Source organism: Thunnus thynnus, chromosome 17 (assembly GCF_963924715.1).
Source record: "Thunnus thynnus chromosome 17, fThuThy2.1, whole genome shotgun sequence".
In the NCBI taxonomy this organism is placed as follows: domain Eukaryota; kingdom Metazoa; phylum Chordata; class Actinopteri; order Scombriformes; family Scombridae; genus Thunnus; species Thunnus thynnus.
In genome coordinates, this window is record NC_089533.1 from 19,658,895 (window position 1) to 19,676,361 (window position 17,467).

Consider the following 17,467-nt stretch of genomic DNA (forward strand, 5'->3'; position numbering starts at 1 on the left):
CCAAATACACCATGAAAGCTTCCCTTGTTGATTCCTTTGTTGATTTGAGAAGTATTTTCAATTTTGGTAATTAGAAATGTATCCAGCTGTAAGACGAAACTTTTGGTCAGGTTTGTTTAGGGTTGGGATCATTTATTTAAACCCAGCAAAGAATGTAGAGAAGGCAGGCAACAGAGGTTTCCTAAGCTTTCTGATCTTTTGTTTTTTTTGTTAACTTGCCTTTTTACTGCATGACTTGTTCTATAATTCAGTATACATGTGATAACAGTTGATTTTACGGGACGATGTAGGCTGTCACTCAAACGCAGTTCTGACCCATAGTTTAAGAACCAGTTAATGGACAGATCTCTGTCAAGACAGCAAGAGGAAAGCAGAGCTGAGTGTGATGGAATAATAAAAACACAGATAAAAATAAGTGGAAAAAGTGAGAAAGTAGAAGGAATGACAGATGAAAAGGTAAGAGAGGAAAGATAAAGGACGATTACGTGTAAAGGCTATCAGGGTTATCGTGCTAGTGTTTTATCAACCTACAGGTTAATGACTACTGATCCTGTACACACAGACCTGTCCTGCCAGACTGTCGATTAGGATTCAAGAACAATGTGTTGGCTAAGTCATTCACAAAGGACAGCTGAGAACGTGTTCTCTGCTCCACATGCATGTTATTAGCATGAATTACAGGACAGGGTGCTGTGCTAGCTCTGATCTTGGAGATGGGTCAGGACAGACAGCAGCAGACGGTGGGGTTGCAGTGGGTCAATGAGTGATTTGTTCAGGTTATCGCCTCTTAATGTCAGCTGAGAATCCCCTCTTTCATGTTCAGGCATATTGACATTTACAACACAGCGTGATATGACATCAAGATTTACAGCCACGTGTTCTTAAAAGAAGATGATCCTTGATAAAATGTCCTTTCTTTGAGGGCACATACTTTGCTGCTGGTGTTCACCAAAATTCCTGATGAAATGTATGAGTCTGTTCAGGTGTGTATTGTCTATTGTGTACTGATTTTACAACAGTGCCTTGATTATTTTACTGTTTACACCTTAATGGGCTTTGCACAACATTTTAACCCTGATAAAATTGCGCCGGATTGCTTTTGGATTAAAAAGTGTTGTAGTGTGCATTTTGTGTTTGTTTATTCTGTTATTATAATTCATATATTTGTCGCAATGCGGAATGCAGTTGACACAGGGGACGTTGTTAAAAGCATAGTATAAAATCTCATCTGTTAGGCACTGCTGTTTTTTTTATGGTTTTTGTTGTTTATTAGGTTATTTACAGAGTTCAATACAATGGATGGATCAAGTCTGAAATTATGAATTTCAATGTGATTTTTACAGTTTTGATATTTACTGGACTCATATAGTGAAGAAAATAAAGATTTTAGAGGCCTGTTTGAAAATTGCTAGATGACTAGACTTGCTAGGTGGTGGTTGGTTTTCTGGTCTCCAAGATGTAATATTAACTGCCAGATTATCAGTTTGGTTGACAAAGTATATTTTTAGTTGGATTGCATGTTTGTGTATAGTCTATAGTTTCTATACAATAAAAAGTTCCATGACTATGAGGTGTATTTTAGCTCCGAGATGAGAATTTCTGGCTCATTTGTTAATCTACTGCAAGGAGAGCATTTCAGTAGAGAGCGGATTAGTCGCCTCAGGGATCATGGGTGTGTGTATGCATAATATGCACTTATGACTAGAATGCATATATGCATATATCATTCTTTGTGCATACACAGGTATGCATGCATGCTAGTGCCTCTTGGTCTTTGTTTACTCATGGTATTGTTGCGTGTGCTCTGGCAGTTTATGCTGTAATGTGTTATGCTAGCAGAGGTGTAAATGTTGTGGTGTGAGTGTATTATCGGCTTGGCTGAGCCGAGCCACAGCTTTCAGGTCTCAGCATCTCAACTGCTCATTAGCATAGTGGCTACATGAAAGAGCTGTGTCAGTCCCCCGACATGCACACACACATGCAAAAGAGGTTCGAGGAACACCACAGGCATTCTTCTGAGGAAAAAGGCACTGAAGCACAGAATTGGAAACGTACTGCATCTGACTGCTGTGCACTTTGAGTGTGTCTCTTTGTGCAGAGTTTAGTGCGTGTGGGTGTGTGTGTCACGTTTTTTTTTGAAGAAAAAGCAATGGGCAGACCTCAGAGGGAATGTTTTTTCTCCTTTCCTGTTCATTATAATGCATCTCTATCTCTATCTCTCTCTCTTTGTCTCTTCCACCAGGTCATCACACTGGAAGGATGGGTAGATATCATGTACTATGTCATGGATGCTCACTCCTTCTACAATTTTATATATTTTATACTGCTCATTATTGTAAGTACCCGCTTGTCTTTATTTGTGTTTTAGTTAACAACCTTACCTTACATTTGAGTGTGTAGCTATAGAACAGAGAAAGCAATCACTTGCTCAACATAACACATTGTATTACATACTCTGATTTAGAGAGAGATAAATAAAATCATAACCAAATCGATTGAAAGCAGACTGAATTTAGAGACAGAACCAGTCTGAACTGACTGAAATACACGTTTCTTTAACAGTGCTCCCTTTTCTACAGCTCCACACCGTCTGCAGTACTGTGGTTTGAAAGCTCAACAAATATTCATATGTATAATATTTCGTGCCTGAAAGATATTTTTGTGTACTTGTTTTTCAGTTCTGCTTTGTAAAACCCAGAATAACCTTTCTAAAGTTAACCACTAAACTCTGCTTCGAGCATAACTCCCTTTTGTTGAACCTCATAGAGTTTTTATCGTGTGTAATTTTGCTCTTATCATGCTGTTTTGGAGGTTTTCAAAGATACAGATTTTAGGCTATATTTTGCAATGCTCTATGAGCCTGCCGTTTGATGTGAAAGTGCTTATTATGCATTCAGAGAAGAGAGGGAGAAAAATGGGGTAGTTAATGGGGAAAAACAAAATGTGCTCATCTAATTTCTTATCCCTTTTTTAATAATAAATAGTAATAACATGTTGAGTAGACCTTGATTTAATTTCATAATTTCCAAGTAATGACACAAGCAAAGTCTGTTTTATCATCCTAGGATCTAGCCAAACAGTCTTCACCTTAATAATTTATAAGCTATAATAATGTTTCTTGTTGACACAGTGTTTTACACTTTTAACACCTTAAAGAAGGATAAAGTCAGCAATCAGTTGTGCCTTAAATAAAATATTGACGATGTAGCCACAGTGTTAATTTTCTATTTCAACAGCAAGGTGAAAGATTTCTTGCAGCTGTAACAGCACTGTTAAGGAGTACGCATGTGGGATGACAGTTAACAAAACTGCATTACTGCTGATTTATCACATTATTAGCCCTGCTCTATAGCTGCTCTTTACTTCCTCAACCAGGTGGGCTCTTTCTTCATGATCAACTTGTGCCTGGTGGTCATCGCCACCCAGTTCTCTGAGACTAAGCAAAGGGAGAACGCTCTGATGAGGGAGCAACGTGCTCGCTACATGTCCAATGACTCCACGCTCGCCAGTTACAGTGAACCGGGCTCGTGCTACGAGGAGATGCTACGCTACATCAGTCACCTTTATCGCAAATTCACACGCAGGCTGCAGAGGATATACTCCGGATGGCACAGGTTAGATATCGACTGTTTGTTGTTTGGTGCTACAGTTTATTGTTCATGCCCAAGAACACACCTTTTTAGACAGCTTTCAATTACAAATGGACAAATGGTATCGAGTTTGGAGTTCTCTCTGGACTCATCAATTTGGACAATTATCCAGTAATAATCCAAGGTAAGACATGCTCCATAGAAGGTACCAAAACACTCATGTAAGTGAGAAACAGTACAAAATTTACCTCTGCTGCTGCAGAGGTTAACTAGACCAGAGGTTCTCAAATTTTTGGGGTCCAGGGACCCCTTACAGGGGAGAAAGTTTTTCAAGGATATACTCATAATCGTCTCACCAATTAAGTATATGTTTACTACCAATTTCATACTCTTAGATGCCATTCAAACTATTTGTATTCTAAAACTTTTCAACCTATATACTTTAGACCTGTTTCATAGTGATAAACAGAAACACCTTTCAGTTTGAATCATGTTAATACCACTTACATACTTTTAAACAGAGGTTAATTTTATTATTATTGGACTCAACTTGACAGCATTTATACTTTTTAAGTAATTAATCTTAAAAGCTTTCAGAAAATGAACAGTAGCGAGACTGGTTTTGTCCCAATAAACCCAGACATTTAATATGACCAGTCTAAAGCTGACTTTCAGTAAGTGCTTCAACTTTAAAATAATTAACTTATTGCTCCTTATTCAAATCATTGGCAGAAAGCTCTGAACAAATCATCACAAAAGTTATCATAACTGTATCATAGTAATTAGATCTATTACTTCAGAAAATTCTGATTGGAATATTTGTATTAGGCTACATCGCATTCTTAGGTCACACAATTCATAATATCTCACTTGATGAGCTCAACTAAATTAATGATATGGGTTAGCCTGTCTCACACTCCACAGTGTCTCCATTCTTGGAGTGATGAATTGCAGGCTGACTCTAAGATTGTTCCACATGCAAACAAGCCCTTTTGCTTGTAAGGCCACTTGTTGTTGCAGCTGGGGCAAAGAAATCCTGCACTCAGTCCCAGGCATCGGTGTTCACATTGGAGAAGTATGAGCTTTGCTTGCTCAGTGCAGTGTGGTGACAGGTGGCTACCTCTTTCGATATAGCCACAGACAGGTTGTTTGTGTGGAGAAAGTCAATCAGTCTGTTGTTACTCCGTCTTGTATTCTCCTCCATAGCTCTGTTTCCTTCATGGAGGCTGTGATTTTGTCGCTGACTTCCAGGATAGATGCATAACCCCCCTCAGACAGGGAGGTTGAGACTGTTGAGCAAGTTAAATACATCAGCAAGATAGGCCAATTTGGCTAAAAAACAATGTCTGGTTTTTGTCCTCTCTCATAAACTCTGACATCTCAACACCTGTTGCAAAACTTTGCCACGAGAGAGCCACCGCACTTCAGAGTGATATAGCAGTGCGCCATGCTCAGCATCTATCTCCCTACAAAGTTGTCCAAACAAACGTGACTGTAGTGCCCTTGACTTAACAAAATTAACTGCAGTCACAACTGTGTTCAAAACAGAGTGAAGGTCTGGTTCCATGCCTTTGGATGCGAGTGCCTGCCGATGCAGCAGACAGTGTGCAGCCATAGCCTTCGGGTTGACAGTCTTTACCCGCACAATAACCCCACTCTTTTAGCATGCCGTCACTGCTGCACTATCCGTACAAATGGCTACTCATTTTTCCCAGCTCAGCCCCGCTTCAGTCATAAAAGCATCCAGGAGTGTGAATATTTCCTCACTTGTTGTCCTCCAAGTCACCTCCTTGCAGAAGTCCTCTAAAATGTTCCCTTCCCATGGATAGTGAACCAAAATGATCAAATGAGCTGCACTGGCAATGTGTGTTGATTAGTCCAACTGAATAGAAAATTGCTCAGAGGAACACAATCTATCCAGTAGCTGTGACTGAATGTCAGCTGAGAGTTCTTCAATTCTCCTCCTCATGGTGTCATTTGAGAGAGGTACAACTTTTAGTATATTAGCTGCTTCTGTCCCAAGCATAACTTCACACATTTCAACTGCTGCTGGAAGTATGAGTTTCTCTTCAATTATGTGTGGCTTCTTACTTTAGCAATCCATTGATCCATCAAATAAGAAGCCTTCTGTGCTTTCTGTGAAGTTTTGGCCAGGTTCACCATCCATGTTTTCTGGTGGGTGTATTCCTCGCTCTTTGACAGGGTGCTTTGTAATCAGATGTCGCGTTAACTTGGCTGGCTTCATGGTTTCATTCGCTAGCACCTGAAGACACATAACACATTTTGGTCTTCCATTGCTGTTCTCAATGAAACCAAACTCACTATAACTTTTGTCATATTTTCTCAGTTTAGCTAGTTTGGGCTCAGTGTCATTTGATGATGTGAACTGACTCAAATATTTCTCCATGCTTGCCAGCTAGCTAGCTGGCTAATAAGTCGAGCTAAGCAGCAGCTTGAACAGTTTTTTTGTGCCCTGAGTGAAATGAGTGATTCATGACAGATTGACATGATGTGTCACAATCATATCAGAGTTGCTATTGGCCCAAAGCTAACATGGGAGTAATAGACACAATATGTTTGTTTTATTGCATTGCTTGGTGCAAATGGTCCCCATCTGTAGATATGCACTTTTTAATGATACAGCACAATTTTATGAGAAAATTATTTTGTGGACCCCCGAGCTATGGGTCGCAGATGCCAGTTTGAGAACCACTGAGCTAAACTGAGTTCTAGACTGAGTTTACACATACTTGAAGATTTCCTGTGATATTATGAGGATTACTGTCAAATATCAGGAAAAGTTCCTTTTATAGAAATTATAATCATATACTTTTTCCCCAGGTTAAATCAATAATGGCTTTGCCAAGTTATTCCTAGTCTTTGCTGGTCCTCCTGTGTCTATTCACCACACTTTATGATTCATATGGGGCAAAAAAAAGTGTTTTGTTATGAGCATTAATAATTTACCCGTCTTTGGTAATTTCTCAGTATCTCAGTGTGCATGCCCTCCAAAATTGTTGAGAACCACATCCCTAGAGATGTATTCAGACACAAACATACATAAACACACACACACACACACACACAGATATGAATAATGTTACAACTTCATATAAACCTGGAAATAATATCTCCTCTATCCATGCTCAGTTATTTATTATTAATCATATCTCTTGTCCTTTGACCAGCAAACGGCGTAAAAAGGTGAATCCTAATGGCAGCGGCGGAGGCAGTAACGGTGGGGGTAATGGACATGGTCACGGCTCCAGCAGGGGCTGTGGAGGCTCAGGCCCAGGTAGCGCATTGTGGTTGAGACCAATCCATAACCTTTTGCAGCACCATCAACACCAGCACTGTCGCCTCAGCAACGGGGGGCAGCACACCACGAGCGTGGCGACCACTGAGCACACGGACGGAGAAGGAAGTGTCGGAGGAGTGGTGGAGCTGGAAATGAAGTCACTCCCTGTGAGGAGAGGGAGTACAAATGGAAATAGCAGTGGCGGCAATCCTTCAGTCGTTAACCAGGGCATGGGGGCATTGCTCGGGAGACTGAATGGGGGGATGAACTATCCGACCATTCTGCCGTCGTTTGTGTGCAGCTACAGCAGTAAGACGCCACCCCCCCACTCCCAACAGTGCGGGCACAGTCCGGAGCAGCATCCACCAAACCACCCAACATCCGAACACACAGAGACACTGAACAAGCTCTACCAGCTCATGGGACAGCACAGTAAGAGGACACACAGACATGTACACAATTGAGATTTTTATACATATATATCACAATGTATGCTACTGAGTGGAGCCTGAGTTAGCTTAAGTAGGCAACCACCTTGACCAAATGTGATGAGCCTGAGCTATATATCACTCAAACCAAACAAGCCATAAAAAATAATCCTGTTAATCCTCTTAGTGGAACAATAATTTTCGGAATTTCCACCAAAAGACACATCAGAAAAATGTTTTGCCTGGCTTTTCTTGTATTTCTTCTTTTTGCGTTCCACTCTCCTTTAATTCCCTTTCACATTCTGTACTCGATGCTGTGGATTTCCCTTGGGCTCCTTTGCATTTTCGTCATCACACTCACTTTTTTCTCCTGTTTTCGTCTTCATTTCTCGCTCTTTATTTTTGCATGCACCTCTCTGTCCTCCTCCCAAGTTTGACCTGAGGTAGCCTCTGGCAACGTCTGCTGCCCGTGCGTCAAGCAGCACTTAGAGAGTTCTGACAGAAAATCCATGTCTCAAGTGTTATCGTTATCCATGCAGAGAGGTGGATAAAGGGGAGGATTGTGGAAATCAACATAGTATGCAAAGGGTGGTATTTTCTTTTTTTTTAAAAATGTGGAAGATGAGAGAAGAAACAGATGGGGTCAAGAGGAGAGGAATAAAGTATGAAAGATTCAGATCCAAAGGGGGAGGATAGGGGAGGGAGACAAAGAGAGAAAACTAAATTAGATCAATAGAGAGAGAAGAGTGGAGGAAGAGGAAAAAAAGAGGGTTAGCCAGGTGGACGGCATGTGGCAGAGAGAGAGAAAAGGACAGAGCACAAACAGAGAGGAGACAATATAAAGCTGTGTCGGTTTGCGAAGGAAAACAAAAAAGCAGCGGCAGTATGATAGACTTGTCTGTTCTGTCCTATTGGTTTAAGACTGCAAACAACTGACACACACACACACCGCACTCAAATACACGTGCTCACTCACACACTGCTGGCTGCTGACACCCTGAAACATAATTAACCACACATGAATTAGTTCCTTGCTGGAGTGAAAAGTTACTGTGTGACACGTGATAAATAAAGAAACAAGCTGTAAAGGCAGTGATTAGGGAAAGAGCTGAAAAAGAAAAAAAAAACAACAAAAAAACCACTGATGTGTTTAATGTGTTAATACACCTCTGATATGCATTCAGTGAATCTGAATCCTCTTCTTCTGCTGTGTGTTGAAGATCAGACATTCAGTAATTTTAAATTGACTTAAATTGATGGTAATTTAATGGTCTGTGGTTGACTGGAAGTAAAATCTAAATGTGTAAATGTGTTTTAAATTGCGAAAAAAATGTAGTCTCCACTCAGGCATTTCTGGATATTTCATTTTTTGATACAGTCACAAGTATCCAAATATTTGCTTTTATCTTTGTCAGATGACTTAATCTCAGTTACATCTTGTAACATAATGGGATTAGAGTTTGAATCCTGTTTTTTTTTTTTGGTTTTTTTTTGTTGAATAGCGCCTTTATACTGCAAGACCACCAATGTTCTTGGGAAGATTTTCATGTCTGTTGCACTCAAATCTAATTTAACTGTAAATGTAATCTAATCTAACCTAATGCAATAAAAAAGTAATGTGCAGTTGGAATTTGTGAGTATGCAAGCAATCTGTCAAGAATGGGGAGTCAAAACACATAGATAAACAGACATGGAAATGTTTTTGTAGCGACAACATTCAAGAGACTATAAAAGACAATGAAATATGGCGACAATTCTCACAAGCCTTTTTATAGCTCGAGGTATTAGATAGCGTTGTAAACAACATAATGTGCTGTTAAAGCTGCTTTTGAAGAGCTGATGTTTCCAGGAGTCATGTTTTGCTTCTGTTAGTTTTCAGCTTTGCAGTTCCTCCATTGATTTTAAGAGGCTGAGTGATTTTAAGAGGCTGTAGTCAGAGAACACGGGGTGAGAGGAGTCGGCCTGGATGTGGATGTGGGCGAGCTCGCTGCACAAAACCAGCTTGTTTTGGTTCTCTACTGAAAGGACATCCCTTCAGCCCTGTGTATAACATTTCACGCACATTATATTTTTCCAGCCTTAACATTATAACATTTGCACTGTCTCTGTCTGTCTCTGTTGTTGTATTTTTCCTATTTTCTTATTTCCTCACACGAACACGGTGTCTTACCCTATTTATTGGCACGACTTTGATATAAAGCTAAGCTGTAAGTACATACACCCTGATCTCACTATGACTATGTGACTATTCTTAGATATTGTTTATCTTTAATTCACTATTATTAGTAAAGAAATATTTAAATAGAAATTAGTACAATTACCATAAAGATATGAAACTGTTGTCTCCCAGAGAGCTGAAATTATGCATCATTGGCTTATATCTGGCTGTGCACTGATTTTTATCGCAAAGCAAGACTTACATTCACCTTCTGTCAATGACACAACTGTGCAACAGGTGAAAAACTCATGACTAAAATTTCAACATGTTTGTTCTGCAGAGTAAAGCCAAAGAGACAACAGCAGCACATGAGGTCAGCCACAGCTAGGGAACAACCCTTTTGCAATGTCTGACCATCTCCAACCATTTCCCCTTCAGGTCGCCAGAGGCTGCTGTTCCAGCTGGCAGGCATGGTGCCCAGCCCTCTGCTCTTGGAACTGCTCAGTTGCCCTCTGTGTGCCCGCAGCCTGGAGACTTTAGAGCTGGAACTGGGAGACCTGGAGGGCGGCAGAGGAGAGGCTGACGGACTGCACGACTTCCCCCAGGTCAGAATGAATAGGGTGCTCTCACGGTGATGGGAAACAGTGATGATAAAGGTTGCGGTAGGGGTCATTTGACATTAATGATATGATGGTGGTGATGATGACCAAAAAAAATGAACAGTTGAAAAGTTTAGTGACTTTGGTGAAAACAAAAAGTCACATATAGGGAATTTATAGTTATATAGGTTATTTAAAGTTGAAACCGAAACTACAGTTAGAACGGTCCAATCCTGTGTTTTCACCTTTGTTGCCGCACTTCTAATGTCTCCCCTGTCTTCCCTCCAGGCAGGAGATCTGAGAGGTGGGCGAGGTCGGAGCAGACGGCGGGGGGTCGTGGAGTATAAGAACGGAGTGGTTCGGGCCTGGATAGGCTTCAGGGAAAAACTGAAGAGGATTGTGGAGAGTAAATACTTCAACCGAGGGATCATGATCGCAATCCTTGTCAATACTCTCAGCATGGGGATAGAGTACCACGAGCAGGTAAGAGGGAGGAGAGTCTTTCTGTAGATTTTGGGTATGTGTGCAACATAGGGTGACTTGAACAGTTAAGATCATTGGTTCAAAACTTAGCGGGCTATGAATAACTCTGGACAAGTAGTTTCATGAGGGCTGTTAGCTGTCAGACAAGGTATTTGTGTGTGAAAATTTGATTTATCTGTCTGAAGAAGAGTAAATTAGTGCAAAGTGGAGGAGGAGGCGGGAAGGAGTGTGGGAGCAGCAACCATTCCTCTTCCTCTTTCTCACACATAAATACACATCCAGACACTGTTACACACCCCCCAGGATTATGTTTCTAGTTTACCCTGTGTGGCCAACATCTGGGAAGTATCGGCCTATTAATACCACTCCCTCTTCCCGCGCTCCACCACGAGACAGACAGTGATGTGTGACACATTTGTGTGGTTGCACAGGCGCATTCGGTTTTACACCCAAGTAAGTATAGTACATACGCAGACCCACGTGCACAACCTTTACATTTCCTCCCAGAAACGGATGAATACTCAAAGATAAGATTCTTTCGCATGCGCACACACACCGTCCATCCCCTCCTTTCCTCTCTCTGTCTGCCTCCCACTCCTCTAATTCTCTCTCCAGAGGATATGTGTGTGTGTGTGTGTGTGTGTGTGTGTAATTCTGTCTTTGTGGTATAAACATTAGAGTGACTGAGAGAGCCATGGCCTTATTGGGCCAATAACACATACACGTACACAGACTGAAGTGTTATGTAAGAGTTCCTCCCCCCTTTTAGTACTCATCATCCCCCTTGTGTGACACCTAGCCAAACTTTATGAGACTATGAGTGTATGTGTGTGTGTGTGAAGAGGTGTATGCATGTAGGAGGCATAGAGTAGACTGTGTGTGTGTGTGTGTGTGTATATATGTGTGTGGAGAGAGAGAGACAGACAGGAAGAGAGAAAAATGGAGAGAAATATTGAGAGACAGAGGGAGATGATAACAGATAATGATAATGGATTGCTATTATCACATCTGCATGGAAGCAGAAGCCCATACCTGAACTGATTTGTTCAAATTGATTTAAACCACATTGTCTGGCCGCCCCAATCAGATTCTAAATTGTCCTGAGTTCTGAAGAGCGCCATTACACATTCTTCAGCTAGGCTTCTTTTTACTATGTTGTTTCCACACTGGAAAACTCTTGGAAAACTTGCACGTGAACATGAGAAAAAACATGTAGATAGCTTAACAATGACTGACTCAAATCTTATCTGATCACTAACAAATAACAGTGCGGATGGTAAATCTTTAAGATCACATTTGCTGTTGCAAGTTTGTATATTCTAAGGTAACTTTGTATGATGTTCAATTAAAAGACACAATAGGTACTGTAAGGACGTGATCAATTGCCTTTAAAAAAAAAAGCAAAAACAGACAAACTTTCACACACATACTTAAATAAGTGTTAAACAAATATCTGAGGAAAGATATTGAGGCATTGTTGATCAATTTTGATGTTTTGTGAGGTTCAAAATGGAATATCAAAGTAAATGCTATTTCCTGGTGTGTTGATGTGCCTTCTTAATCTAAAATACACTATATACTTGATGCTGAATATGCTGCTAACCACATTATTAAAGTGTGTGATTGTTTTTTTTATGTTAGTGCCTTGCTTAATTATCAAGGTTATTCCTCTATCCTGCTTTGCCAAAGAAACTGTGTGTGTGTGTGTGTGTATCTCTATGTCTGTTGCGGTTTTGTTCCTCATATTCTTAAGGGCAAGGTCATATGTAAAGTTGTATTTCTCTACCCAAACACGGAAAATGTCTTCTTCAGGGAACTGAGACAGTATTTAATTTTGATTGATCACTGCTCTGTCAAATGTTATGATGGTAGTGGAAAGCAACGTCTAAAGCAATTGTTCAGAATGCACATCAGGGACCGTGGTAGATTACATAAAATATATCGACACGGTTAAGAGCCTCCTCTTAGTTTTGAAACCACTTACTCACTAATGACCATGGAAATCTTAAACCGCTACTATAAAATAAAGTGCATCACGGGATTACAACTCAAGGGCACCTCGGTGAAATATAATTATTGTAGGGAGAAGTGTTTCATTTTCCCCACCCATATTTTTCTCGCTGGCACCAGAAACCCTTAAACTACACCAGCTCTTAAACTCATGCCTTCTTCAACCTTGTTGTGCCATCAGCCAGAAAAGGAACCATAAATCAGTTTGCTGAGTTACTTTTTAACATCAAAAACCAGAGCAGAACATATCATCATCTCATTAAATTTTTTAGTGCTCTATACCTTCACCTATCATGTCAGCCACTCTGGACTCTCCCGTCTTAACAGGCTATGAAGTAGTATATAAACATAAATTTGTAATTCTAGCAGGGATTAAAAATGCTTTGTAGAATCGTATAAGAAATTATTGCCCTGCACGTCCGCGATATGCTCTTTGATTTCTCTGGTGTGAAGACAGTTCAGCACAAAGGTAATAAAAATGTCACTATAGTCCACTGTTAAATATTACAATGTATGTGTGTCTGGTACTGGGTGCTTAAGATAGAATAGCTTGTTAAGAGTTCCCTCAGAGCTTTGCTGTAGTGCTTTAAAGCTTTTATGTGCTGGCTGGTCAATGAAAGACAGTTTGAACAAACAGCTCCATCCTGTCCAGCTCTTTTTTTTTAAAAATATGGCATTGTTTTCCTCACCATGCAGGACAGCACAAATCGCACTTGAGTCCCCTGACATTACTCCCGTGTCCTTTTTATTTTTGCACAGGCAATTCTGTTTTGGTTTTCAAGCATCACGACTGTCCCAATTAGCTTAATAGCTCATCAGCCGAAAATAGTTAACATAGAAAAAGGTTGAGATGCTGCATGCTTTCGATTATACAACCCTGTGCTGCACTATAGGTTATACTAGATTTAGTAAAGTCATCTTTTCAACTACCACGAAACTAGTGATGTAATTGATCAGTGGATTGGCTTGATATTGACCTAGATACACACGGAATGTCTGCTCACTAAGGCAAACAGTGTGTTTGTGTAAATGTGTGTGTATAAGGATGTCTGTTTTAGTAATCACATTGTAGAAATGGAAAACTCATCAATACAGTAAATCATGGTCATAAATTTTGTCATTGTAACAACAAATGATCAAATATCTGTAAAACTAAAAGAGATACAAAAAGCTGTGTGCTAAACCAGTTGGCCATGCAGTGAGATTCAGGACCTTTGAAGTGACCTCTCCACTCAAAATGTATCTTTTATACATTCTATACCTTCTATACTTGAATGGGGTCTATAAAACGTTTGTAGTGTGCATCACAGGAGGCTCTGCGTTTCTGTGTGTGTGTGTGTGTGTGTGTGTGTGTGTCTGGAGTGGGAGGAGGTGAGGTGAGGAGGGCGGTCAGTGCTGTGTAGTTTGGTGCCCTCTATCTGTGACCATGATCAAACCCAGCAGATGCATCAGTGGCTCGAGTTGTGTACCTGAATTTGATATTTTTGAACACAAGTGAACACAGCGTTCATTTTGGGAAACATATGCCTCCTGAAATCATCACCATGAATGTGGATGATTTTATTTTCATTTAGGCTTTTCATATAATGTGCTGATTATAAAAGAGAAATCCTCATTCATTCCCTTAATTCCATCTTCAGATTACATATTTTATATGCATGACTCGTTATATAATTTCCAACAACAGCAAACACAAAGGCAACACTGGACATTCCTGCAGGATGCTGATGCTGCAGAGTAGAATAACAAAGGACAAAGGTTAACCCCTATCTGTGGTTGTAGCAAGATACCTGAGATTTTATATATTAATCTTGTTATTAGTCCAGAATATAGTCTACCTGCTTTTATACACCATGGGCCATGCCACAAAATAAGCTTTGGGCCTGAGGCTTATTGATCCCCAGATGAGAAGAATCACAATTAGTTTTAATGAGTCTGCCTCATGTGACAGGAGATTAAAACTGTGGATCACAGGCTAAAGGGCTTTATAAAATATGCTGCATACTATATAGTGTAATAATTTATGGCTTTGAAAGGAAATCATTATAATTCATCATGTGTCACCAAGGAATCATGATACTGTATAAGAGAGTAATAAAATATGAAATATAAGATATTGCATGATGGACAATTGACAAATGTCCACACACTGATAAATTAATCAGAATAATGGTTTTGCATAAATTTAATTGTGCATTTCTTTGCAGCTTATGACAAACACTGGGTCAATGGACTTTTGCAAACACAGACGGCTTGATTTGATGGGGCAGTTGAGAAGCACAACATTTGAACCCAGGTGTACCACAGTGAGACGCCTGAAATAGCAAGTTCTCTTTCAAGAAAGGGATGTTATAATTCATTTGGAGCCTCAGCGAATTAATGCTTCATGTTGTATTGGATGGATGTTGAGTGTGATGTGTTTGGAAATCTGAGGCAGGAAGATACCTACCCCGCATTTTGGTCTCTGATTCTCCTCTTGCTAAACCATTTTTAAAAAGAAAAGTTGAGTATGCAGCCCTATAATGCGTTTACCAGAGCACAAAATTGCTGCATTTTCCATAAATAACATGACTACATGCTTTATGAGAGGGCCTCAGATAAATATTTGCTGGATCACTGACTTTACTGTGAGGTAAGTGGAGTAGATCAGCAGTGCTGTTGGTCCCATTTGATGGATAGAGCCTGACTGCGACTCTTGACTTGATTGATCATGTCTCAGTTCAGGGCACAAAGACCAAAAGGGTTTTACAGCTTTAAGGTAATAGAGTGGAGATATGAACTAACTCCTTCATTCTTTTTGTTCTACCATGCTTGCTTTTTGCTTTCGTCAAATTCATCACTGTCCTCTCTCTACTTTTCTCTATCTCTTTCTTTATCTCCCCATCTCTCTCTCGCCCCCCTCCTTCCTTCTCTCCTTTCTCTGGCTTTCTCTCTCTCTCTCTCTTCTCTCCTTCCAGCCAGAGGAACTGACTGATGTGTTGGAAATCAGTAACATCGTTTTCACCAGTATGTTTGTCTTGGAGATGGGCTTCATGCTGCTGGCTTTCGGCTTGTTTGGATACATCAGGAACCCATACAACATCTTTGACAGCATCATCGTTATCATCAGGTAGTCATCAGCCTGATCTTTATCCTCATCATACAGTTTACCTGCTCAGAATAATATATAGCACAATTAAACTTAAATGCAAAAATACATAGACACTAAAGCCATGGCTCCGATCAACATATATTTCACAACTAAACTACAGCTAAGCTTGGATTTAGAGCCACCCCCCCTGCTCTTATTTCTTTCCCAGCTTGTCAGTCATTAGGTTTCCAGTGTCGGGTTCACTGCTGCAGCATCCATCTTTACAATAGTTAAGACTGACAGACTCATGATAGATCACAGGGTTGCAGCTCGGCTTGCTGCCGCAGCAGATTCCTGAGCCTGTTGGGAATGAAGGTTTGCTGCGTGGCTGTCATTTACTTTGATAGAGCTCCTATCAGATCAGGGGACCTTTTTGAAATGTTGTGTTACAGGGGGAATTACCTTCACAATGATTCCAGATTCACTCAAACTGGATATCTTCAAAACATATTGTAATGTTTACGTTTTTTATGTCATAAATTCTGTCAGTGTAATCAAATTTGGTTTGAATTAGGCTGTATACACAATAAAGTTCAGTGTGTTTATCTGTTTTCCCCCAGCAGTGTGATGGCAGTGGCATCAATACATAAAATACTTATTATAATAATATAATATGCATTGTTTTTAACTCTAATACTGAACAACGGCAATTCAAGCAGTTTTGAATGTCAGAAAGGTTAAGTTTATGCATAGTTAGATATACAGTAAAGGTAAACAGATAAACTGCATTATTTCCATTATACTAGAGATAAATGACACTGTCAGGCTCTGTGATGTGGTAACTCTGTACTCTGTGGTTCTCAGTGTGTGGGAGATAATTGGTCAAGCAGATGGTGGGTTGTCAGTCCTGCGTACATTTCGTCTACTCCGGGTTCTGAAGCTGGTTCGCTTCTTACCTGCCCTGAGGAGACAACTTGTAGTGCTGATGAAAACCATGGACAACGTTGCTACATTCTGCATGCTGCTGATGCTTTTCATCTTCACTTTCAGGTAGGTATACATTCAAAACACACTCACACACACACAATAAAAATACATCTTCCTAACCTGTCTATCTGCAGACATTTGCAATGTCACAGGAAATTACATATGCAAAAATTACCCATAAAATGATGATAAAAACAAAAAATGAAATAAATGATGATAACTACATTTTCTTACTTTTTTGCAGTATACTGGGTATGCATCTGTTTGGTTGTAAATTCAGTCTTCAGACAGAGAATGGAGACACTATCCCTGACCGCAAGAACTTTGACTCTCTACTCTGGGCCATTGTCACTGTATTCCAGGTTAGTTTTTTCTTGAGCAAAAAGTAACAATAATTTGTGGGAGCTTATGTGCTGGACTGTTTCTTGAAACACGTTTAACACTTCTATGAACACCAACTTGTCAAAGAAAATAAAGAAAAAATATTGCAGTTATAGATCTGACAGGATTTGCTCTAAATAAATGTTTACGTGGGTTCGTAACTTGTGGTATATAGACCTTTCTTGCTGCCAGTCATGCAATCATCTGAAAACCTTTTCTGCAGCAAGACAGATACATAACTGGCTTCCCTCCAAAACCAGAACTCAAACAACTTACTGGCTCTGTGACTGAACCCATGGACGTTTGATCAGATGTACTGTATGGCAGTGGAATAAAATAGCAGCTAGAGCATCATACACCTCACATAATATACTTATAATAGATACACTGGGCAGTGTTAATACTGTATGTGTATATTTTTATCCCAGAAAAAAAAGCCACGTGTGCTACGTAGCCATCCCAA

The 17,467-nt window shown here is 40.0% G+C and overlaps 1 protein-coding gene across 1 annotated transcript in view; it reads left to right on the plus strand.

The window, feature by feature from the left end:
- The window catches only part of cacna1ha (calcium channel, voltage-dependent, T type, alpha 1H subunit a), a 62,524-nt gene that overhangs the window by 12,947 nt on the left and 32,110 nt on the right, over positions 1-17,467 (plus strand). Inside the window, exons 6-13 of the mRNA XM_067570151.1 lie at positions 2,243-2,335; positions 3,376-3,614; positions 6,779-7,320; positions 9,913-10,079; positions 10,362-10,556; positions 15,524-15,675; positions 16,501-16,686; positions 16,868-16,985. Of these exons, the coding sequence (XP_067426252.1) occupies positions 2,243-2,335; positions 3,376-3,614; positions 6,779-7,320; positions 9,913-10,079; positions 10,362-10,556; positions 15,524-15,675; positions 16,501-16,686; positions 16,868-16,985 (1,692 nt within the window). The remainder of the gene's footprint in view (positions 1-2,242; positions 2,336-3,375; positions 3,615-6,778; positions 7,321-9,912; positions 10,080-10,361; positions 10,557-15,523; positions 15,676-16,500; positions 16,687-16,867; positions 16,986-17,467) is intronic.